At 35.5% G+C, this 26,494-nt stretch overlaps 1 protein-coding gene across 7 annotated transcripts in view; it reads right to left on the reverse strand.

Annotated features, from left to right (window-relative positions):
* Window positions 1–26,494, reverse strand: part of TAPT1 (transmembrane anterior posterior transformation 1) — a 48,325-nt gene that overhangs the window by 19,390 nt on the left and 2,441 nt on the right. For 2 of the 7 annotated variants that reach the window (XM_055718632.1, XM_027808160.2), the window contains exons 2-8: window positions 23,805–23,935; window positions 19,462–19,580; window positions 14,612–14,635; window positions 6,502–6,664; window positions 2,607–2,742; window positions 1,675–1,772; window positions 1,444–1,513 (exon numbers count right to left, since the gene is read on the reverse strand). In XM_055718632.1, coding sequence (XP_055574607.1) covers window positions 1,444–1,513; window positions 1,675–1,772; window positions 2,607–2,742; window positions 6,502–6,664; window positions 14,612–14,635; window positions 19,462–19,580; window positions 23,805–23,935 — 741 coding nt within the window. The other 5 variants (XM_027808156.2, XM_027808158.2, XM_027808161.2 and 2 more) reach the window with 5 other exon arrangements.

Below are 26,494 nucleotides of genomic sequence, written 5' to 3' on the forward strand. Positions count from 1 at the left end.
AGAAAGAGGCCTCGCCTTTCAGTAGAGCTAGGTGCATACTCGTAACTATTATCTGCAAGTATTGTGATTAATGAGAGGAAATGTAAGAAAAATCATCGGTGTTTTCTGTTAATATTTTAGTAAACATCACTTTTAGACATTCTCACTGTAAAGTTAAATAAATTTAAATTTTAAAAAATGCAAGTATTTAAATCTTGGAACTAAAATTACATACTAGTAGAACAGATAAACACCTTAACCCATCTGGGAAGATTTTTTGGGGGGCATTAAGAACTTATGTAAGTTGAGGTACATTCAAATTTAATGCTAATTTGTTATGTTATATATTTAAGATGTTATATAGTCTCTCACCCAAAGCATAACAAAACAATTGCCATTTAACATTTGTATGTAGTATCATCACAGTTTGCAGATGAATTTGATGAAAATCACACTAAGAGCCAGAATCCAAAACCTGAAGCAAGCCTGCTGGAAGTTTAACTCTTGATAAAAAAATCCAAATCATCTATTTTCAGATGAGTAGCTACATCATTTTTTTTAACCTTTTGAACAGTTGAGTTCTCTGGTTTAAAAAACTAGGAGTTGGCATGAAGAAATATATTCTGTTTGCCTACCTATAGCTTTGACCAAGAGCACCATATGCAGAAATAAACAGAAACATATGTGATGAAAGGTCAGAAAATATTACAAGCAAAGAAGCTCTAGTTTAAAGTGCAATCTCTCCTATTAGTTTTGAAACGAAGAATTCCGCAAATATTTCAGATGGCTGATACCAGTATTAGAAAGTACCCCCATCAAAGTATACCTGTAACAGATTTTCCTCATGAGACACACTGAGTAAGACTTCCCAAATGCCATACTAAGCAGCAACACAGTTAAGAAGTGCCAGAAGCAAAACATGTTTCCCAAATACCCCCTCCTACTGTCTCAACACCATGTCAGCAGTTACAGTCACGTCTGGTATTTCCCTCATAAACCAGCTACTTCATCGTTACGTTCTTTTTGAGAAGCGAGGAAGCATTTCAAGATCCATGCTCACAACTGCCAACAACATACGTTCTAAGATCAACATCAATTCAGCACACTATAAAGTCAACTTTTTGAAAACACAGATTACTTCAGATGCTTTGAAGCATACATATTTTGAATACCATGAATTAAATCTGAAAGTCATATTTAATAACTTTAGCACACAGCCAATAGGTTGTTTTAGCATTTCAAATAAAAGTAGCCATTTAAGAATGTGTGAGACACTGGTCCTGGAAGTGGAACCCCAGCTTCATCCTACCGAACCAAACAGTAATATGGGAGATGAGGAACTCAAGTCAGAATGCTCAAATTCACCAATGTAAAGCTGTTTTAACAATAATATTAAATAAATAAATAAATTAAAAAATTAGATCTCACTTCACATTTTCTCCTGTTTAGCCCAGCTATACATACCGCTATTTGACATTTGAAAAAGATTATTCTTCTCAAACTTCTTGAAAACACTTCCTTTTATTTCAACGAACTGCAATTTTTAAAAACAGTTAGTTAGTTTCTATTGATTAAAAAATGATATAAACAAATCAGACTATCAAATAATATGAAAATAGACACGATACATATGATACACAGATTAAGGATGGTGAAAAAAATTAGGGTAGCTATGTAATAAAGCTACATACTTACATTATTGGACATCATGATGGTAAGCAGTGATTTATTGTGGGAGTTGAAGGCCACATTAAGGGTTGTTGCTTGAACCATTATAAGAATAGCGTGCAGGACTAGATAGCAGGGTTAAGGAAGCATATTTGGAAGTAATATTTCCTGTTCTGTTTCCAAAGTTTAACAAAGAGATTTGTATCTCCCTGTCCACTAGATTTACAGCTCAGAATACCTAAACCTATGTAATGTGCCTACAGTGTTTCATAGCATGCAATAATTGTATTAATTTTTCTTGTTCTAGAAGAGCCTCATGACATTAGTCAGGAGAAGCAGCAATACAACCTGAAAGAAAAAAAAAAAATCTGAGATAAAGAAAGATTCAGAATTAGCCTAAAGATGTCAGAGAAAACAGAGGAAAGTACAAGAATTCAAAATTCATCACCATATCTATCATTCTGTATGTCTTTACAGATCACTTCCATTATTTCACTCTAAGGTTACTTCACACTGAACTCATTTGCACCCTGAATATTCATGAGTTTATTCCTTTGTTTCAAGAAAACATTTTCAAGCTATGTTTGTAACATTCCACTAAATAACAAAACCCCACTGTCTTCAAGACCCTGTAACCCAAAATAGTCAAATACAAATCAGAGATCAAAGTTTCCACGAACTATCCAATTACTGTTTTTAATTTTACTGCACATTAAAAACCCCTGTCTACTACTGCAGTGGTATACCGTTATAAAGGTTTGGTGTTTTTTCTGAAGCAGGTTAGAAGAGGTTTTTTTTCATTAATTTTAAACTGTAGTACTGGCAATCTTACTTTGAAAGCAAAGGAACACCAATTTAGGAACACTATCAATTTTTCAAATATTTTATAAAATAATGCAGAGCAACTACTCTGTAATTTAATTTTTTAAAATTTGCAACTTCGTGAAGAAAAAGGATACAGACATAAAGCACTGCCATGAAGAAGTGAGGAATCACACCTATGTGAGCTCTTTTTCTTTCCTTAGGTTCTGTAGCTGTCCAATAAAGAGCATCCAAAATATCTTGTCCAAATGAAGAAAACAGACGATCAGCCACCTAAACAAGAAGAACTTTTCACTGCCTTAAAGCAATATTTTTCTAACACCTGAATATGACACTGTAAGTACAGCTCAACCTAAAAAAAGTTTCACGTATTTATCACTTTCCAGCTCTTATTCATTCCATTTCCACTCTGGATTTCACAGACATTGTTCCTTTTGTATACTCAGCAGCTTACTTTCCCTCTCAATCTCACTATATCCCATTTTCAGCAGTATTTACAACATATAACCATTTACTTTTATCTTAGATGCCTCCTTGGAAGACACCCAAGTACAGTTCTAACTTCAGCCTTTGATAAAGCAATATGTATGTTGCATCAAACTATCCTAAATACTTTTTTCCTATCCCTCTGGGTTTAATGGGAGGGTGCTGGGGGAAGAAAAGTGAATTTCAGATGTGTGGTAAGGAACATCATCAACTTACAGATACAAGAAAGACTGAAATCAGATTTGGCTGTACTGTTTCCTTACACCTTGGAATAAAGTACATACTTAATACAAATCTCTGCATAAAGCAGAATTCAAAAGTAAAAGTACCACAGCACAACAGCAGGTGATCAAGAGGGACTAAAATTCTGACAAAAGGGGAAAATAAGTTTGAAAAAGCTACAAACGTCTCAAGTGTAATACAACGAATATATGCACGAGTTGGGAAAAATATCTAGCAGCAATTCTAAAGATAGGAAAAACATGGACAGCAATCTGAGCTCGCAATACCACAGGCAAGAAAGGTCCCATGGAGTTCTACCAGTTCCCAACACTTTAGTATCAGCAAACATGTAAACCTGAAGATAATCACAAGGGAAGTTTTTTTCTGCCTATACACTACAGTTCAATAATTTTCAAACGAAGCTGCATAAAACAACAAAACCAGCACTTACAAAATTAAATTTGGTATCACAAGGCACATGTCTGGCTAAAAAAAAAAGCCACACTGCTTACTAACTCTACAAAACAGAAATAGTTGAATATGAAAACCTGATTAAGTCTACTTAATAAAGACAACTGATATTTCCTCTTACTGTCTTTCTGCAAGACAACTATTTTGGACATGTTAAAACAACATGCAACAATACAGAACTAGGTGCATGATGCACCTGCAAATATTGAACCATACCTATTAACAGGAAAATAACTTCTTGGGACAACATAAGTAAGTGTGGATTTGGGATCATTTTCTGACTTTGTTCACTAAGAGTTCTGCAGGTAAAGATACTGAAGGAGGGAAGTCATACACTTTAACCTATTCAAGCCAACATTTATTGAAGTTACCTAGAATTTGAAGGCTGAATTAAAAAAAGTAAACTATATGCTACTCTTTAAGCATCACCTATGAAATAAAATGAAAGAAACCATGAGCTGATGAATCATCATAAATCTGAAGTTCAAACCCCCATCAGTCTGAGAGATATTTACAGTGGTATTGTTTTCGGCTTTTAAATTTTGTAAATTAAGGTGATCTACATTATTTAATTCCTGCTCATTGTGATGACCCATTGAGTAATTACACCTGGTGTAGTAACACCGACTACAGAATGCTTAGAATTTGGTAAATTTTTGTTCACAATATTGTGAGGGTTTTAATAGATAACATGGTGGCTTTGCTTTCCTTTTTATTTAAGCAGTCCTTGCTTCTCAGCTGACAGAATAGAAAATATTAAAACCCACCACACAATATTGTTGCTTGCTTTTCCAAATACGACTTACCTAAACCCTACATGCCGGCTCCAGGCTCCAGCAGAATTCCATGGTGAGTGCTGTCACCAGCGGTAACGCACACTGGGGCTTCACAAGGAGCAGGAGCCGGTGGGTCTGAATCTAAAAAAGAGAAGTGTCATTTAAGCTAAATGTGCTGAATGCTCCCCTTAAGCTGTCTATCGGGAGCATTCAGGACACAATTTGAAGCTTTTGCATTCCTCACATCTGTCCAGGACAGTATTTCCTGGACTTGCTGACAGCCGAAAACATTAGGACATTGTAAACATCTCTGTTGCTCAAGTGATTTAACTAAATTAAGGAGATCTTCCTATTTTGAAAACTTGTAAAAATGTAAAGTTTATTGCTTAAAAAACACTGCTTGCATAGTAGCAAAGACTTACAACAAAATTCAACAAAGTAATCTAAGCAAGCCAATATTCAAACTATTGAAAGCCGACTATCAAGTCTTCCAGTGGGATCCCATGACATTTACTGCCAATACTGTGCCTGCAACCTACCATGGTAAAACCAAAAAAAACCACTTTAAACATGCCCTCTGCTTAGCATGCTGGGTTTCATGAGACACCATGGAAATTAAATACAATTTCTAACTTCAAATTCTAATGTAACTTTTCTAATAACTATGAGTGGCAACAGACTTCCCCCTTTCCCAAAAAGAAACCCGGGCAGCAATTCTTAGTTGAGACACACACTTCTGATTCTGCCAAACATAGCAAGGAAACTCAACTCTTCTCCTCTCCATTTAAATTGGATTGGCATGTGGCTTCTAATTTATAGCAAACACTGCAGTATCTCTTCAAATTACATGGTAAGCACATAGTGCTGTACTTTCTCAGTTTTTGAAGTAGTCTTGAAATAAAAGAGAAATTACTATTTTGAGCACATGGATTTTTTGTTAAATTATACTCTCTCAGATTCTGGAGCTATATGTGGATGAATATTTCCCAACACAAGTAAAATCCACATAGTAACTCAGTGCGAATTTAGTATGTGTACATGTTTTTCATCAAATCTAAAAACAACCGAAACAAATCCCTATGAATAAACAACTGAGGAGGCTTGTATGTTATTTATTTCACATAGGATAATGAATTGTATTCCTTATGCAATATTTTCATATTTTATGAGGAAAGAACAAATACCTTTAGACAAAATAGTCAGATTTTGCACAAAGCGTAGCCCAATTTTAACAGTCTTCAAACAAAGGTAAAACAGATGTTCAAACAAACATTAATATGTTATTCAGAGATCCCAGAATCCTAGTAGATTAACTCTTGTGTACAAAGATCTGATTGAGTCCTTTTAAGAGGTTGTATTCCTATACATGTCCTACGGTTGCAGGATGGAGACAAGATTGTAGCTATGAAAACATTATTCGTGAATCACTGCTCATAAAAGTGCAATTGAAAATTTCATGCTTTAAATTAATAACAAAACAAACATTTTTTTTACCCCTGAATTTCTCTTTACCTTACCTCCCCAAACAGGACTTCCTTTTCTTGTTTCACTATATCCATTCAACTTACTGTTTACGTACTCAGGCTTTTGTCTGCTAGCCAGGACTGAGACAGGTTAAACAGTAAAGCATGTCCTTGCATACAATGAAAGGTATACTTCCAAAAGTAAGAATTAAAAAAAGAAATTCCATGTCTTCTACTATCTTCCTTCTCCGCTCGCTCTCAGGATCTTATTATTTCAAATCGATAGTTTCTGTTTTTCAAAACTACTTCAAAATCTTATCCGGTCCACCCCTTGCATTTCAGTTTAAGACAATTCTTCCATTTCCATTTCTCAATTTTCATTCAACTAAATTAATTAATAAGCTCCAAGAACTAGGCAATACGAAACAGTATCTATAAAGCTTATTTTTCATGAACTTGTCTGTTTCACTGCACCTAGGCTTATTAATCATGGGTGTGCGCACATTTGTGAGAATACGAGATGCACCACATTCTAATTACAAATACAGCGATACAACAATATTTTAAACAGTCTGAAAAAAGCATGCTTGATATTCTGATGTCAGCATTCTTACCTCAAGCATGTTATAGATGATGTAGAGCTTTATGACAGACTGTCCCCTTATCAGATGATACATCATAGAGTAGTCAACATAGTGCATCATGAAGTAGCAGATGACCAATATAACTCCTTTGAGAATGTCACATACCTGAGCAGGTTGTAGCAAACGTCTATCACTGAAATACAAAGGGCAAAAAGTTCCACTAAATGTCATATACCCACAAAATACAGACATTACCATATGAATAAGAACTTACAGAAGCTGTTAATCAAGGATATATTTTAATGGTAGTTTATTACTGCCCCTTTCCCTGCCCCTCACTCCAACACATAAGGAACACCATGACCGTGATACACATTTATAGATCACGCTCCTGAACAGGATCACATTCTCTTATCTGCCACATCCACTTAGTTAAAATACTGTACTTGTTGGGTTAAGAGCTTCCACTTGTTAAGAACCTTTCGCATGCATGCCCATTGGTTTTTAATTTACCTTCCCTCTTCTAGCCAGCCAATTCGCCTTATCATTTTGACTTCCTCAGCTACAGAAATTGTATTTACTATGACCGAAAAAAAAGAAATGAAGCAGTCATCTTCAATTTCAGTGAAGCAGATGCTGAGGAACAGGTTCTAAATGAAATCCTGTATCTTCTTTCAGCTCTAAGCTCTGTAGCAGTAAATGCAAGCGATTTGACATCGGAGCACTTGAGGTTGATCTTGAACCAATGCAGAAGTCTTCTATCTATAGTTCCACAAGTAACTCAGAAGTCTTCTATCTATAGTTCCACAAGTAACTCAGAAGACCAAATGAATCATTACACAATTTCATCCTATGAACTAAAACTACAGGATGAAAATAGTTTTACTTCAATTGCCACAATAGCAGCCATAAGCATAATGAAATCACAAGGCAGGATTTACTTGTCTCTTTACTTAGTTTAGTATTAACATGATGCAAAGCATTTAAACAGCTTTCAAATTAAATCAAAAGGTTGAGAATATAAACAAATAGAGAAATAATTTCTATGACAGGTATTTAATTTTAATATACACTGAAAGGTTTTTGCAGAAATTAATGGTTCATAAAAGTCGGAACCAATTAGCAGAACGCAAGTTATGGATTTTCATTTTCTGTATTTTTAAATCACTAGGTTATCCAACAATGCTCACAAACTGATAACATGTTTAGAAAAAACCCCTAAATTTGACAAAAATTCATGCTATTTTAAAAAAAATCTGAACAGTTACTTATCACCTCTGCAAGTCAAGACTTTCTACAGATCTGCAGACAAGTAAAAAATGCCAGCTACAACATTGGAGCTAGAGTGTTATACTTCAGGTTTTTTGTTGTCTTCCATTTAAAAAAACACAAAACAAAACCCCTGAAGACAGCATTAACGCATCGTAACACTGAACCACAGTGTCATTCTACAATGGGCAAATAAAGCGTGCGCATAAGAAAACTTGCAGAACTCAGATTTACAGTATTACACTTTGAATAGAGAGCAATTGCTCCTTTTATTCTATACTTTTTACTGCATAATCTGTATTAAAATTAATTATATTCTGAAAAATAGAATTCAACCTGGTCTAGCACAACAGAACTGCTTAGAGTGGCTTTCTCACCCTGAGACATTTTCTTGCTCTCAGAAGGCATCCAGTAACAGCAACCATACCACCTTTTATTTCAGTCTAAGTCCTTGACAAAAAGCCTGTGAATTTTCTTCCTTTTTACCCCCCGAACTGAGTTTGAACTGCACCAATCTTGCAAAGTTCATGAAAACTGAAAGTGTCCCTTTTCTAGCATATCCAGTAGTTGTCTGCTACTTAAGGAACCTGCATGACACACACAAAAAATGCAAGCTCTCCAAACTGCAAAATTATATTTTAAAAGTTTATTGCCCTATTTAACTACATCTGACTTAAATGATTATACTTATTTAACTATATTAGCATACATTGAAACATCTATAGGATTTAAGGAAGCCCATGATTATGATTGCCACTCATATGCCGAGCAACACAGCACGTTCCTTCTCCAACCTACTTCAACTTTGGAAGTATACTCATTCAGTAAGAGTCAGCCAACACTCATACTCCACGATATAGATTGGGATAAAGTGGTAACGGCATTATTACTCCACAACAGTAATGCAAAGTCCTAGCATTTCAAAAAGAGAATCAGAATTTGTTACTCAGAAAATTACCATCTTCAGCCTTCCAGCCTTCTTATCACTACAGAAGTAGTCTGTACCTGGTAGAGAAAACCTGACTAGCAAGAGAGACACCCACTTCAAAAGTTGATGGTTTAAAACTTTGGCAAGGTACCAGTTTTAATGACGGGCTGGTCTCTTGTCCAAATGCACTAGTAAGTAGAATCTGTTTATGAAGTTTCTGAAGCAGTTCAGAAAGATTCTCACACGAAAATGCTTTGATGTCCACAAATCAATACAGACTGAAAATTATAATGTTAAAGGTTTTCTGGCTTACAAACATCAAAGATGCCCAACCACCACTACAGTCAGAAGTTGCAGTTATTCTGTACTGTTAACCCTATCACTCTTCTGCTTATGTTGATTTTCATCAGTATGACCTACATTCACTTGAGTAAAACCAGTTCAGGTGGTGATGTAAAAGCAGACAGTGACCATTACAGGTGAATACAAACTCTAAGACCAGACTACACATAACCAAGAGCACAACTGCTCTTCTAAAGGTGGTCTCAACTCCGAAAACTAACTCAGGAGAGTTAACGCCATATGAAGGTGCATCCAAACTTACAGCGCATCCTGTACACTGGACAGATGAACCATTTTCAGAACGTGCTGTGCACTGAACAAACGGAGCATCGCTATCATTCAATTCAAAGGCTGCCCAAAAGGGTCAGATCAAGTACACTTGACTGCTGTGCCTTACAGGAATTAAGCTTTTGTACAACAGAGTACATTCAAATTATGGGTTTAGAGAATTTTACCTCTCAAAGCCACTTGGATTTAATTTCTCAATTGTCTGTGTATCTAAGAAAAAATGCAGTAAACACTCCCATTTTTCCCCCTGACATTTTAACTAAAAATACACTCTATTAATGCTCTATTCAAAGTTCTGCAATAGCTTCTTGTGCTTTGCATACACACAAGTAGCAGACTACTTCTTCAAAACACATCTTTAAAAGAAGTCACAAAAATATCCCCACGGTTTCATTTTACTGAGTTTGATGACCGAAGAGCTGTCAGCACCCCTAACCCCTAGTCAGTACAAGGGATTATGGCAGAGGCTGAGTACAGAAAACTGCTTTCTAGAGAGAGAAATGAGTAAGAATATCCTAGCATTTACAATATATTCCATGTTCTTTCACTGTGCACTAAGAAAGACTCCTACATATTGACTAGGCAAGTAATCTATGGTCCTACAGCTAACATATTTCCGCCTGAGAGAGATTAACCGTAACTACTGCATAAACCCACAAAAGCACTTTTATTGCAGCAGAATCCTTTTCTGCTCTGGCTAAGAACATTTACAAAAGGATTTCGAGGTGTGGCTCTGAATATAATATGGAATAGGGATAATTATTTCCTACAAAGTAAAAAAAAAAAATCAAGTAAATGAATTAAGACTAATGATTTGTCACCTTTTGGCAAATACACGGAACTGCAAAGCTTGCAGTTATGAAACTATGTGATCAATGTGAACCGAACACTGCAGTTTTAGTATATGATCAGGCTCACATTGGTTCAAGCTGTATTTGTCACAAATCATACCTATCCTTCACATTAAGCTGTTTAATACACAAACACACAGGCTGATGTGATTTTAAGCCTGTAAGAAAGTCTTAGCTCACTCATTACATAGATTACATTTTCTGCATTTCTTAATACATGTTTCTATTTATTGCCTCCAGTAACTACTTAGTGCCAATACTGGAAAGTACTTCCAGAACAATCTTGATTAATCAGACCTCATGATTAGTATCACATACAAATTTGTAACTCTGTACTCATCTGCACCATGAACACTAGAGAATCTCAAAAACATACGAAGAAAAAAGCCAGTATTGGCCAAGCTATGACAACTAGACAAAGGTCAAGAAAAGCATAGCATAGTGCTGATAATACTTCCAATTCAATTTCTCATTTGAAAGAAGCCAAGAGGTAAAACTAGACAATACTGAGCTACTGTACAACTCCAGAAACCACTGAACAGAGATCTGAGAAGCTGAAACAGCTTAGCTCATTTCAAAAGACTTTATATTTTTAAAGTTGTGCAGGAAGTGTGACAGAATACAGAGGGAAAGATTTCACATGAAAATTAGTTATGGGTGTTTTTTCTCATGCGTGAATAAAGTAGAAAAATAAAGAGCATAACTACCACCTTAATTTATATTTAATTATTCTGGTTACGAAACAGCAAGGAGTAGGATCTTTCTACAGAAATCTGTTTGTTTTTTCCTTCAAAGCTATCCCATGAATACAGTGATGCTGCAGAAGTAAATTAAATATTAACACTTTCCTGGCTTTAGTGAACTCTGCTCTTAAAAGATAATGCCATGAGAGCCTTTGTCCAAGATGCAGTTCCTCTAATATCCTATTGGATTCCAGAAATAACGTTATGTAAATTGTTTTACAATTTAGCTGATTACATAGCTGAACAGAATTTAAATTACAAGTTTCACATCTCACATACAGCAGAACATAAGCGGATTCAGGGCATTTGAACTGTCCTTCAAATGCACCTTATTAAGATACATGATTTCTGTCTGTTCACCTGATTATTTTCTGCCATTATTCCATTATTACTTTAACATTTTTGCTCTAAGTCATGCTCTTCAAGATGCTCTTTACACAATTTTAAGAGGTTTCATTACACTAAGCCTCTAGTTCCCACATTTAGCTGTACAGACTACCAAGGAATCAATTTTTAAAAATTAAACTTCAAACACCAAAGTACCTTAGTAATAAAGAGTAAGGCTTATTCATTCTTTCTATTACCCGCCACATAAAAAATTGTATTGCTTTACTATTACTACTGCTGAATACACTGAGCGGTTTGAACATGGGATGATCCTTCAACCTGCACAAATTCAAAGTAAAAATCCAAGCATTTCTCTATAGATAAAACTCTCTCACACTGTAACACTAACTAGCAAATTAAGGCCATACAGAAAAAATAACACACAGGGACTTCAATATTCTACAGCATCTACTTAAGTCGTTCAAACTCCTCAGCCTTTGGGTACGTTCACCATTCCATCTACTAATTGACAGAAAATCTCCAGTGAAACCAACTCTTATGTCTCCACAAAATATAATTATACAAATGCATGCTTAAGGGGATATACAAGCTTATTATTAATTTTAATATGAGATGTGTGAGCCTTGCTACTATACCTCCCTATTTCACCACTGCATGCTTCTGTTCCAGCCCAGTCAATTAACAAAAGGAGAAGCATGCCAAGCTCAATGTTTATCACACACTGTTCGAGGCAGCTGGAAGGGAAACTACGGCAAAATTTATACAGTGCACTGACTGACATCGACCATGAACTAGCAATTCAGAAAACTAGTCTGTTTAGTAGAAAAAAAATTACTTTTTTCAGCACAATTCATAAGCTCAAGGCTTAATACTCATGCTTTGAGCTTTCCATTTTACGGCTTGTCTGCCCTGAGACACATTTAGAAAGTGTGAATCCAAGTCTTTCCTGCTTAGTAAAATCACTGGATCTGCGTATGTCCTCCCCCTTTAGAAAGCTAAAGCCAAGCAACTTTCCTTATAAGAAGTTAAGAAATATTTACTTTGCTATTCTATAGAATTAAAATACTATAAAATTAGAATCAAATATTACTATTAAATATTAATATTGAAAAAAATATTATGGCTACCGACAAATTTGCTCTATATATTTTAGGAAAAAAACAGCAAAAAACCCTGGGTTTTTTTCATGATTACTTGTGACACACGTCCACATAATCCACTCTAAATGTTACAAAATTAAAAATCAAACCAATTTCAAGATATACATAAACCAGCTACCCAGTGAAATCCGGTGTGAAAAAAAAGCGTTCATCATATTCAGTCTCCTCAGACAAGTGAAAGTTTAAGTAACTAGTGACCTGACTGTAATTTTCAAGGTACGTCTATTTAACACCATACACAAGAGGCCATGATCTGCATTTCATACAGTAATAAGAGTTCTGTCTCCATCCACTGGTTGAAAACCATGAGGTTCAATCATTCACAAAGGCCACCACCATAAAAATGGTCATACTACCAATATATAATGTTTGTGACTTTTAACTGAACAGCATGTTGGATTTCACAGTACTTTTCCCTTAACAGTTCAAGGCTTTCAGTGTATTGGCATCTACCCTACAAACCTCTTTTTTGTTCCAACAAACGTACAATCAAAATAACTTAGCATTAAGTAGAGCATTATTACAAATCAACCACAGTTTACTGATATCTGGCTTTAATATGTTACAAACCACAAATAGCTAATGCATAAATTTGCTGAAGTGACCGACTTCCAATAAAATACCCAACAAAAAAGGATGTTAAGTGTTTTAATAAGCCTTGCATATTGAATTTGAAGTGGTTAAGCCATTTGGAACATAAAATGCACTCCGCAACACACACAAATTTGTCCTTACTGTATAAAAAAAAAGTCTAAAAAATACCAGTAGTCTGTGGTATACACATTTCAAAAACCATCACTGCAAAATGAATATTTTCACTATATAGTATACGAAGTAATGTGTGGATAAGTACACTTGTCTGAGTACTTAACTACTTTAGCATCTGATGCGTAAGTGCTCTGATTATACCACTTTAAACTTACCTCTGCACAGATTATCATACACTGTTCATACAACTTCTTTACTTTTTCAGGCTTTCTAGTGCTACTCATTTCTTCACTAGTCTGATTACATACGGTTTTCCAGTCACTTTGTAGAGTTTTTTGCTTTTTGATTGTTTTGTTGTTTGGGGTTTTTTTAAACCAACAGGAACTAGATTTACAGCTTATTGCATTTTTAATTCGTTCCTTAAATATAGTCTTGTCCAAATAGTTCAGATTGTTCCTTCATCATTCATCATTGAGCACAAACAAAATTTCCAATGCTCATGTCACAGACAATTTAAAGATATGAATACACTATCATTGCAATAATGCTTTAGATTGATATCTTAATAATGAACCTAACCACCTGCATACTATTACCTTAGGAGTTTAAAAATATATATGTATTATTCTATAAATATTATTGTACTTCACACTATTAAAAAAAACTTTTCATTTATATAGGTGCACTGCACTGAAGAAGTGTTTCAGCACTGAGTTTACAAGTTTGAGCAATTATTTTACAGCAAACTTTCTAACTATTACTTATTCAGTGTTAACACTTTGAAATAGTTAAGACAACCACTGAGGTTTATATTAATTAACAATATATTACTGTTAATGAAATGGTGGTCCAGTTAATGTTTTGTTTAGATATCTTTTCTTTCTCCATTTTTACATCACAGATACTTGTATGGAAACTGAACTGTGGGCTTGTTTTACAGGTAGATAATTTAGTCTTGATCAAAGTCTTAATCCTTCAGTGTATCCTTCATTAATGAACTGTGACATGGTAAATTTCTCATTTTATATGAAGCATTAAAAAAATAATCAGATTAACACATAAGGGGATGCTTTCCTGTTAGCATACTAAAAAAAGATGTCAGGGAAAATAAAGCCCAAGCAAGTTTGTCTGAAGAGTATACCTTCCTATACAACTACACACTAAGAATTTTCAAAACGCATGTACTGATCTATTGGAAATACTTTCCTACAGTTATGTTCAAGTTTGGAATTAAGTCTGGTGTCGGAAAGAAAAGCCATTTTGATCTAATATCCAGTTTGAGACTTAAGAGATATAGTTTACAGTATGCAGGACTTCACTGTTGTAAAACTGTGAGATATTACAGAGTGAGTGATGATAAAAGTATGTCCCAAATGAAGAACTCTAGGATATGGAGAGCCGAGTTTGCCAAGATTAGATGGCATTTCATTTTTCAAACAATAAAAAGTCTCTACATGCACACAACACAGCACAAGACCATGCTAAGAATGAAACGAAACCAACCTTGCTGTTAGGCCCCGATGAGAGCTGTCTCAAAATAAAAAAAAAAAAAAAGAGGTTTCAAATAAGTGACAACTAGAATAAGCTTTCATTAAGCTTCTACTGTTTTAATAACAGAATCGACTATAACTGAAGTCAGTAAATGAACATATGCTGAAGTGCTGTACTTTATTATGCAGAGAATCAACTTCCAAGTCTAGTGTTAAGATACCTGGCAATGAACTTTCAAAACTCCCCAAAATTTACATTAAGCATTACGAAAAACCTGCTTGCAGTACACACAACAACAGAGCTCTGAACCTGGCTGAAGTGTTACTTAGAATAAATGTAAAAAAGCTTAAGGCACTATAAGTGCAGCAGGGGCTACAGTGTTTCCAAGATACCCTATTTTTAATCGGGCTTAACTGGTCCATAGGCACTCTATGTAATAATAAACAAAAAAGTTTTAAATCTACTAGGTTCACAAACTACTTCCGCAGTGATGCAGTTACATGTGGAAATATACCTACCATAAATAGCACTGAATCAATTTCATGTGTTGGTTATTAAAACTAAGTGTTGGTTTCTCCTTTGAATTATGTCGGTTAATTGAGCGATACTGTTCATTTGTAATCAGGCTTTTTACTGATTACATGTAGATGTGTGAATTTGGCTGATAGCATAGAAGGAAAAAGAAAATCAGGATTTACTCACCAAGGAGGAATCCCTGTGACACCACATTCCATCCTATAAAGGAAGTGAAAGTGCTCTTCCCTTCGGTCTGATTTACAAGAAAGAAAGAAAGAGAAGGTTGTAACGTTGCTACGCTATGCACTGTTATGGAGAGGAGAAAGGAGTGCTTGATCTGAGAGTTTACTACAGAAAATACTGAGTGCACCTCCCTTTTTTTGGTTGGTAGAAAGCCACATTTTTTGGTGAACAGGTGCACTACTTTCTCAATTTAACCAAACAATAGGAAGTTTATGCATTTAACAGCTATAGCCCTTACAAAAAAAAAAAAAAAAAACAACAACACATAATTTAGGCTTGAGAATAAGTGCAACAGAGGCTCAAATTTATTTAATACCTGACAGTATGAACAAAGAAACAATGTTCATAATAAGAACACCAGTAAATTTGTTTTGTTTGCTTTCTGAGATTCTTTCTTTGTACAGGTTTCTTTCTTGAAGTAATGCGGTTTACTTCCTATTGGAAAGGGTAAACCTATGATTTCACACAAGGGCAATGGGAACTTTAAGAGGTATATATAATAAACTGAAGTTAATGATGTTATTGCTGACAGGATCTAAATTCACTTATTTCCGGGAAAAGAGAACTGAGTAAAAGAAAAACACAGAACATAATATATTGTCTATATCTATTTCTATATGGAAGAAATTTAAAGATCCTGTCAATCAATCTTCAGATACAAGAACATTCATAATCTAATTCTCTATTTTCTTGAGAAAACTAGAATTTGGAGAGAAAAAAATTAGTCTCACTTTCTGTAACAAGTCCATACTGGCATTGTGGAGAAGATGTAAAATGCCTTTAAGCATAATTAGATTGGGAGTCCCATCAGTCTCACTAACATACAATTTTAGCTTTCACATCACGGTGTTTTTCAAATAATACACAAGAGCTTTTACACATCCCCACAAGAGCTTTTACTGGCGTGCAACATATTTTCAAGAAGAACAAAAAGTTGGCTCTATAAAAGTGTTTCAAAACAAGCAGAGATATTAACCTGCCCAGAATCTCTGGGTCTAAGGTACTAATAAAAAAATGTGCCTAAATTGTAAAAGGAAACCGTATCTTTCAACCACAGGTATAGTTACTTTTATGAACCTATCAAGGACTGCAATTCCAAAGAGAACTCCACCATGTCCACTTCTCTCTCTACCTTAGATCTGTTGTTCCAGCACAGTATATGCTTTTATGTTGTCAAAGAATATTTAAATAAAATGAGAGCAGATTTGAAGAGACTCATTTAGGAAACTTCTTTCCATGACATGGAAGAAAATACTGCACAGCTGACGTTTGTTGGGGTTTTTTTTGTAATTTCAGGATGTAATTTAATTTTGTGATGTGTTTGTTAATTTTTTTAAGAGCACCCTATTTACAGAGCACAGCAGTAATGAAGGTACACCTGCCAAAAGCACAATGTGATTATTCAACCCCTGCCAGTTTGCCCACAGCAATTTAAGCAGTTTACTTAATGACAGAATCTTGGATTCTTGTGACTAAGTTTTCGAAGCTTTAGAGTCTCTCTCTTTAGAACAGCTATGTTAACACCAGCATAGCTCTGACAAATAACAGAACTGCATTTACTAAAAAGGAAAGATCAAGTGATAAGGAATGACAAATTAGCAGCCAAACTGAAGCACTTACAGTGCTTAGGCAGAAAAAGGAAACAAATTCCCTTAAGATACAGCACTCTCTTCTCCCTTTCAGAGGAATTTTAAAATATGTGGAAGAGGCTATAAAGCACTCCCCCTACCTTTAAGCACTGCACACAATACCATAGACAGGAATTAGCCGATCTTACATGGAATGTAGTTTTATTGTTTAAAAGAAATAATGCGTAATATAATCTTGTTTCTACACTGCAAAGAGCAGACAGAGTTAAGAGGAAATAAATGACTGGAAGAGTAAAACTGGAGGGGAAACAGAACACCCACTGCTCAATCACTTCCCTCAGATGTTGAGAAAAAAGTCAAGATGAAGGGAGGAGCACTTTTATTTACTACACAGAATGGAATATGATGTGGCAGGTTCAAATAACTAGTCACATCTCTCAAAACTTACTTGACATTTGTGAGGAAGAACAAGTGAAAAGATAAAACAGCCACCTGCTTTGTAAGTACCTTTTGTAATTGTAGATGTTTTACCTATTGAACTCTGTTTTGTTACAAACACATAAAAACATTTCCTGAGCGAGAAGAAAATCCCCGAATGTTTTTTTGCCATAATAAATCAAATCAGCCTAACTAGGGAAATAAATAAACAAATATCAAAGTGCAGGCTCTGAATATTTAGAAATAAGAATCATTACAACTGAAAAAGTTCCATTACATACTATAAACATGAACTGTGAATCTTTCAGTAAAAAGCCACAAACTTTAAAACATCAATGATTTGGATAAAGCCTCAAGTAGTGAACAAATAAAGAGATTATAGGGCAATAAATTCCACAAACATTTAAGGAAACAGCGATGAAAGAAACTGCTTCAGGAGTTGTTACAAAAACAAAGCCTTCTTCACTCAAGATAATCTCAGTTTCACCGCATCTTACCTGACAACACTTTATACTTAACACAGTCAAGTTGAATAGATTAAAGTGGATTCTGTCCTGCCTCACACTAAAAACACTGTCAAGCAAACAGACTAAGTTTTAACATTGCAGGTGCATGTACCTAAATATACACGTGTGAGTGTAGATGGTATTTTCAAGATCACTTCCTTCAATATACTGAACAATACCCAAAAAACAGCAACTGGTCTTTCACATTTTTAACTGTAATTTCAGAAGAGTAGAAAACTTGTTTCTCAAAAGCACAGCTGAGTTTATAAAAACAAAGAACACTTTTTTTAAACCCACAAAATTAGTACATTTACCTGAATTTTAATATTTTAGCAACAGCATCCGTACAGATATTTAAAATAGGCAGAAAATTTGACTTGACATCAGGCTAAAACCAAATAGCTGGTTTGTTTTTTGTTTTGTGTTTTTTTGTTTTGTTTTGTTTTTTTTGTTTGTTTTTTTTTTAACACAGCTAGGCAAACTCTCTTAACATAATGGAAGTCTGAGATTCAGCTCAAAATTAACAGCACTGTAACACATTAGAGACTATGGCTTAACATAGCCACCTAGTGCCTACGGTAAGCATCACCAAAGTACAAACACTAACTTAAGACTATACATTAAATATTATTTTTTTATGCAAACAGATTAGCATTTACCCTAATCAGAACATAAATTCTAAACTATGCATATAAAAGCACTTCATATATGAAAGACTATTAATAATGCAAATGCAAGCAACTAAAACAAATAAATCTATCAGCTACCATAAATCAACTTCAGGTTTGGGGAAATCCAGAATGAAAACCCTGAAGTCCTTATTTATTCAAGGAAAAATTACAACATCAATACAAATACTCTTTTTCTTTTAGGCTACACTTAAGATTTGCATAATTATCTTGACCATGAAGTAGCAACTTTTATGAGGGAAATTAATTCTATCCATCTTTGATGCCTATGCCAGAAAGGCAAACCAAAAATCCTATGCATTAGCAACAACTTCTCAGGATTGATCTGAACAAAAAAGCAAGGAGTTAAGATATAGAATTTCTTAATATTATTCTGGTCAGCCCCATCCAATTACTCTAAGATTCTCCGAAGGAAAGAAAATAACACATTTTATTTGGGGATCCTTTGGGCAAAGTTGACTGTGGAAATAAGGAAAACTTCTGTTGTAAAATAATCAAACTTTTGTTCCGATATCAAGGAGCCTATCAAAAGACATGAGCCAAATCATTAACTCAAGTCTAATAAATCTTAAACCACTGTTCAAACAGATTTTAGTTAAAAGGACAAAACTACAGGGTAAGGTTACATCTCTGTCCGTTACTAACCTGAATATGCTGTTATCAACCTGTTGTGTCTGAAGGAAACAACGATGACAGTTAATGGCAAAGCTTAAAGGTCTCATGCACACCTTTGCTTTGGCTGTTAGACCAGAACTTCTATTTTACAGTGGAAGAAATCACTAGTTATTCAAACAGCACTGAAAGGCCATAAAATCAAGCACATGGATGAACAGAGAAACGTTATTTAAAGGTATTAACACTATTCTCTTGAATCAACTTACCGTAAGCCATAGCAAGGCAAAGTGATGAACCGGAACATTGCCAGAAAAACTCTCAAAGGAAGCAGGGTGAATACATACAGAAAAGCATCCAGGCACAAAAAGATTCCAAAAAACATCAACTAAATTACAAAAATAAAACAGAAGTATATTAGTAGTTTATAGAGAGTTACAAAAAGTTTATAAAGAATTATTTTATGAAAAATAAATTTACTTAAGGCTAATTCATCACATAGGCGCAATACTCTCACTTTGTTTAAATCAGCTGGACTGCAGGAAAAATAGTATGCTATGCACCTGGAAGACTATTCAGCAAAAATTCTGCACCACAAGCTCTTGCACCAAAGGCTTTTGCAGACCTCCATGGCTCACCAAACTCAGTCTTTAAAGAACAGATGAACTGAATTGTACTTGGATATAACAGCAGCTCATTTTGCCATGGTGACTTTCCTCCAATGTTACAAAAGTTAACCTTGGGAAAAAAAAGTAGAGCTGTATGTACATGTGCTCAGCCATTTTCTACCTACCTATAATAGATTTATATAAACTATATATATATATATATATTTTTACTTTGTTAAATTTTCTATTGCACAGCTAATTACAGCTGTGGTAGTTCTCCTTCTGAGAATATCAACCTTTTCTATACAAAGAAGAATATAAAATATGAAGAGGCAAATTTCCAACTGCCCTTAGTTTAAATGCTTTATCCTTAGTTCACAGAAACAGTTAAAGCCATTCCATTATAGCCACAAGCCAAGCAACTCTATGATATCTAAGCTAGACCTAAACTCTGCAGTTCGAAAGCTCTTATATACCAGACTCTCCCCACACGACATTCCTTCTTTATCTGCTTTTTGAATGTATCTAAGATTTACTTGAATGGGACTTTAGGCATATGCTTGCATGCTTCTGTCAGAAGCTAGTGGTTTTTTCCTGCAAGGAAAATCACACAAAAAGGTAACCTTAACTGGCTACACAATTAAGACCAGCAACATCTAAGCAAGCCTACCCATCCATGACAGATATGCACTTACATGTGAAAATTCTATGTATTGCTGATGGGAAAGGAAACCACTGGTTTTGGGCAGGGTGGGAGGTAAACCAAAGCACAAGTCAACTACTGTTATCTCCCACAATATCTTTGCCTTTCAAACTACCTTCTCTGTCAGCTTGTGGAACAGCCAGTTCAATGTCCAATGAGCTAATCTCTCACTCTTAGTCCACATGCATCCTTGTAACTTTGAAAGCAATCCTACAGAGTACACACCAGTACATCTATCTGGAAGCCACGTAAGATGACTGAGTCAGGCACAAACACACTGCTATAATCTCTGAGCTGTTGCTTTCCCTTATAATACTCTTTCTACCGATTCTGCAGTCTGTACTTCAATACCATCACAACATTAATGTGTCCTCCCTGATATTCACTCATTCACCTCTAATACCATTTCCTAAAATTTCAGTAGAGGTTTTTTCATTCAAAATTATCAGAAGCAGTGGTTACAAATAACAGATGACCTTATGCAATGCATCTTAATATACCATTGTTACCTATTTCTTTGCTAACTTTTAAACCAGGTGCTGAATATCCAAGCACTGAAGCTGAACATGTATCTTCCCTGGCTTGTTTCGTTGGGGTTTTGTTTTGGTTTGTTTTTTTTAATTCCTTAGTCCAAGCAAAATAGAAAGATATCCTGTCATTTTGCCTCTGTATTGTTTGAGGGCATCTTTATAATCTAGAAAACAACTCTGCATTTTCTTTTTCATTTAGACTTTTTCTCTGCAACCATGACTTTTCACGTTCTATAAGCTTGTATTAAAATTTGCAATTATTGTTTAATGTCCTCATTTTCCATTTTTTTCTACATTCCACTTGCATGCCTACATGCGCCCATTGAAATATAATCAGCACTGAACCTGCCACACATTTCTGTAAACATTATTTTTGCTGCTGCATTCCAGATACTGAGAAGCTAACAGAAAAGCTTACAGAGTTTTTCCACCATAGTAACTATATTTTAGCAAAATAACGCTAAGTTTAATTTTGAGATCAATTGACAAGTATTCCCTTAAGACAGCAGGAACAAGGACCACCTTTGAATTTAGTATATATAACCTATGACAATGAAAAGCTTCCACTGAAACTGCACCAAAAAGCTCAGAGACACCATTTATAGAGAAGCTAGATAGTTTTTAATAAACAAAAAAGAACACCACCACTACCCTTTTAACATCACCCCCCCTCTAAAATTACGTACAGGTAATAAGTGTATGTTGAAGAGTATATTCTGATATTAGGCTTTGATAAATCTACTCCATCTGCTCTCACTCCACCCAATCATGATTTTCATTCCTAGTCTATAATTACACTATTAGGTAGTAAACACTGCAAACCATTAAGAAAATTCTTCTCTTCCCTTCCTAGTGTCTCACATGCTTTATTTCAATTAAGCAGACATTTCAATCACATGGTCAAGTGATTTCTCCAATAGGTGATGACCTATACACTACTTAGTTTGCATTCTAGGTGCTCATCCTCATACTTTTTCAATGAGGATGATTCAATTTGATATAGCTAGTATGTACACTAACCTGGACTAAGCTCATGCAAAGAACTAAGAAATTTATTTCATAATCTCTGTGTAAAAAGATAATTATCACTTAAAATCCACCTGCTTATTACTCAGTTTCATATTCTTTCATGTTCAAAGTACTGACTGAAGTTTGACCTACCATGCAAAATCCACCAATTTCACAATTTACAGCATCAATCTTATAAATACGTAAGGCTGCTGGCCTTCACTTGTTCTTTCACACTAAAAGTTTTATTGGAAATCTATGGCGATGATCCTTCAGAATAATTTTTGTGGCTTGGAGACAACATGTAATAGTCTACATAATTACAATGAAGGTGATGTAGAACCGCTACTATTACTCAGCTGAGACTTCACCGTAACTGGAATATTCCACTGTAAACTGCAATGGGTGAAAAGTAAGGATGGGAAGACACAACCGCTGGAGATGTTCAGAACCCAGTGGGATCTGGTCCCAAGCAACCTGCTGTAGGTGATGCAGTTTTAATCAAGAACTTAGACTACATTGTCTCCAGAGGTCCACCTCATTCATTCTGTGATTCTCTGCAGTAACTGACTGGGAATTTAGTTTTGTAAAACCGTGTCTCATCATGATCCAAGGACAAGCTCAACTCAAGGAGGAACCTGACTGCTGCTGACAAAGGGAAGGCTATTCTCTCTCCCTCCCCACTCTTTCATCTTTCTACCCGTAACCCCAGCTATGCAGCTCCCCTTCCACCCTTTTGCAGGCACTGGATTCTCAAAAATACTGGCTGAGCAAGTCAGCTCACTATCCTAGCAGAGAACAAACAAAGCAAGAAATGTGAAGCATTCACTGCCAAATTATGAGCCAATTTAACTCTTAGAATGGTCCAACAAGCACCACAGCTCATGTAAAACCGGCAGCACGCATAAGGCAGGAGACTAAAGTAGAATAGTGAAACGAGACTCTTCCTTCAATACAGTTTAGAGTTAAATTGATATAGCCCTACCACGTACCTTTATCCTTAGTAGTTTTGAGAATTTCAGCAATACTATTTTTAATATTACTGTTACTCTGCAGCATAGCCAAACCTTACTACTAATGTTGCCTTACTCATCATCCTTGAGCATATTCCTGCTGCCTCCCTAATCAAAATGGTTAAGCCAGAATAAAACTCTCGTCTACGTTACAGTATTGGAACTGGCTCACTGCAGGGCCACAATTATATCTAAGCTGATATAAAGGAGGTGGCAGGAATGTCCCAGGAAAGGCCATAGCACTGCGACAGGGAGAGAAGATGCAGTTAAGTGGCAAGATGCAAAATAGAAGGCTATAAAAATTAAGTCAAAAACCTTAGTCAGGAACTCATCCATCACCATATTTTTAAAGGACTGAAATCTTTCCACCCTCAAAACATTTTAGACCGGAAAAATCTTTAAAACAATATTTTTTTAAACATAAAATTACATTTTGCTGTAAAAAGTTTTATTTTGACTATTCCTTTCAGGACCAGTGACATCTTTATATTTGAATCAATTTTTCATCATTTGAACTTGAAAGTTGGTCGTGTCCATCTCTGCTAGTAACATGAGTTGCCAGCAGCAACAAGCAAGTGTAGGCAAAACCCCCTGAAACACAAATGTTGAAGTTACTAACACTGAAAATTAATCATTATGATGTTTAAATTTTTTTAGTAGCAAACCTGTTTGGAAATAAATATTTCTTTAAATAATTTAACGCAACAGATTTCATTTCTGAATTAAAACAAATCTTAAAGTATACTTCACCTTTTCCAGTTCTTTTGGTATCCGCATGCATGTGTATACTCTTTCTCTCCGCTCTGTGTATTTTGCTTCATTGTGTTCAAGGAAGTAACCTCTTGTTAGCTCAGCACTGATGAATCTCAGCAATGAAAGATCTACATTCGGGAACACACACAAGTGTAAGACACTTCAGGCATAACCTCCAAGAGAAGCAAGAAGAACGCTATGCTTTTACATTTTGCTATGTTTCCTTTACATCATACCTAACCCAGAAGATTTCTGCTGACTGTGATGAGAATGTCAAAGAACTTGGTGTGGAAGAAGCTATATGAGAAGCAAGTCCGACGCTATGCCGTTCCCTTGTTGCCTCCCGACAAACAAAACAAGCTATTTTCCCAGCCACCATTTTCATCAGACATCCCATTTCTCCAAAACATTACTCAAAGCAGTTACACTGAGTGCAATACACCGAGTAGACCTAATCCTTAACATACTGACAGTCCTCCTAAACTTACTAAGCACTGTTTCAGACTTAAGCTATTTTCTCTCTCAGCAACACTAGCAACATGTCCTTTATGTTAAAGAACTTTCTGTAAGATCGAAATGATCACGGATACATGATCCCAAGTGATTTGGTGCACAAACAGTACAAGCATGCTTTAATGATGCTATTTAATGGTGATCAGACTGAAGTCTTTCAAGACTGACAAGCCATCACACACATACAGGTCTTCTGCATTTTAATGGCTATACTTAAGTAAGCCGAAGGCTGACTGACCTATGTTTAGTGAACTCATATGGCTTGCTGCAAAGCAGTCTTCAAAAGGAGTTAAAATATGAAATTATAATGATGAAAATTCAGACTGTCACCGCAAGGAGGCTGAGCCTAAACTTCAACGTTCACTGACAAGGTCTGACATTACCACCTCCTGGTAACACTTCAGAAGTGACAAAACGCTACAATAAAGTTCAAGATTTCTCGTTATTGTTGACATTTAAAAACACAAACTCTCAGTGTTCACACAACATCCAAAAGATGGAAATCACTTACATAGGTGAAAAGCTACAGAGCATTTATCATGACACAAGAACACGTTAAAAGTCAGATTTTAATCAAAGTCTTAGTGACTACTGGAGGTAGGGGTGGGCCTTGCATGGTACAACACTCCACATTTTTGCGCGGAGGAAAAGGCTGCAAAACACCCTTAGTAAAATTGCCTAGATAACAAGTGTCAAGAGGAATGCAAGTATAGATGCTGTGTCTGAAAAGTTCACCCAAAACTGTCTCAAGACAGTGGCTTCTCAATATTCGTTACACTGAAGACTATAAAGACCACTAGCTGGAAGAGTAGCCAGAAAATTACAGACTTTTAAAGCGAATGATGAATCAGCCCAAACAGAAGCATGAAAGAATCAGAAGAGAAAGGCTGTGCTTATAACCTACACTGCCTTGGGTGGGGGGCACATGTATTGAGTCTGATTAGAACTTGGGGGGGGATAACAAACGGGCATTTTGAAGTTTGTGGTGGTGTATTAACACTCTGTGTATATCTACTATTGCAATTTATCATGTTGCTGATACTGATCACAGCTATATAATTCACTGACTGCTGGTTAATTATGCATTGTTACTACGTCATTTCCGTGATCATTTGCTTTAAACTACATGAACTGAACAGTTTTTCCCTGTATGAGCTTGTTTGGATAGTGATTTTGATGATTTATACACTACTGATCCACTTCTATTAAGTAGGCCAAAGCCACTGTAAGCCTTAAAGGTATTTATTTTAGAACAAACAAAGCCAACATGTAGTTTAATAAGTAGTGAAAAGCCTAATATTTACATGTAAAGTTTCAATCAAAGTTCATTCCAGTGAAATAAGGCCAAAGGTCATACCACAAAATTGTTGTTCAGATCTCTTGCAAACTTATTTTCTGGAGTCTTCCTTTGTAACACTATGACTTGTAACATTTTTAGGTTTACCCAATTCTTTCTTGTTTAAAAAGTAAAAAGAGATAACCTTAAGTATGAAGACACCAATTAACTGCCCAGGTGCATTTTCTTACACCTCAGACAATCAACCTTCTCTAACTTAAAGATAACGCATCTCAAACAATTGAACTTTCCTGCGAAGTAAATAGATGTATATGGACAGCCACCACAAAGTGACTTACAGGTCCCTTCCAACTTGAGATATTCTATGTTTCTAACCAATAAGCTATTTGTTCTCACGCCTCCTTACCTCAAAGAAACTGGTTCATGGGCCTGTTGTTGAAAAACCAATGATTTTAAGTTTCCTCCAGCTGGCTAGACTTTCACGCCCTAGATATTAAGAGATAATCACTCCTCATAACTGAGGCTGATCAGTACACAAGCTCCAGACTGTGACTGCAAAGCAGTCTCTCCAGTGACAGGGGATGCACTGAAGTACACAGTTGGTCAGCCACCTCCTTTCTGAGCACTTACTGCCACCCAGCATCTGCCCTAGGTCTGCACCAACTGTGAAACGCATCAGTGGCTGACCCTGTAGGAAAAATACAGTAAGGAAAACAGCATGAGACACCGAGGCAGGACAGAGTAATAAAGCATTTGAAAAACAGCTTAATTCTGCTATCAAAGCATCATTTTATTTTTAAAATAAGTAGACACACTAATTCCTACTTCAAATTTGTTCCCTACTTCAAATTTCCCTCTTTTTCCATCAGAAAGTTTT

This window comes from Falco cherrug, chromosome 1, assembly GCF_023634085.1.
Source record: "Falco cherrug isolate bFalChe1 chromosome 1, bFalChe1.pri, whole genome shotgun sequence".
Taxonomy (NCBI): Eukaryota; Metazoa; Chordata; class Aves; order Falconiformes; family Falconidae; genus Falco; species Falco cherrug.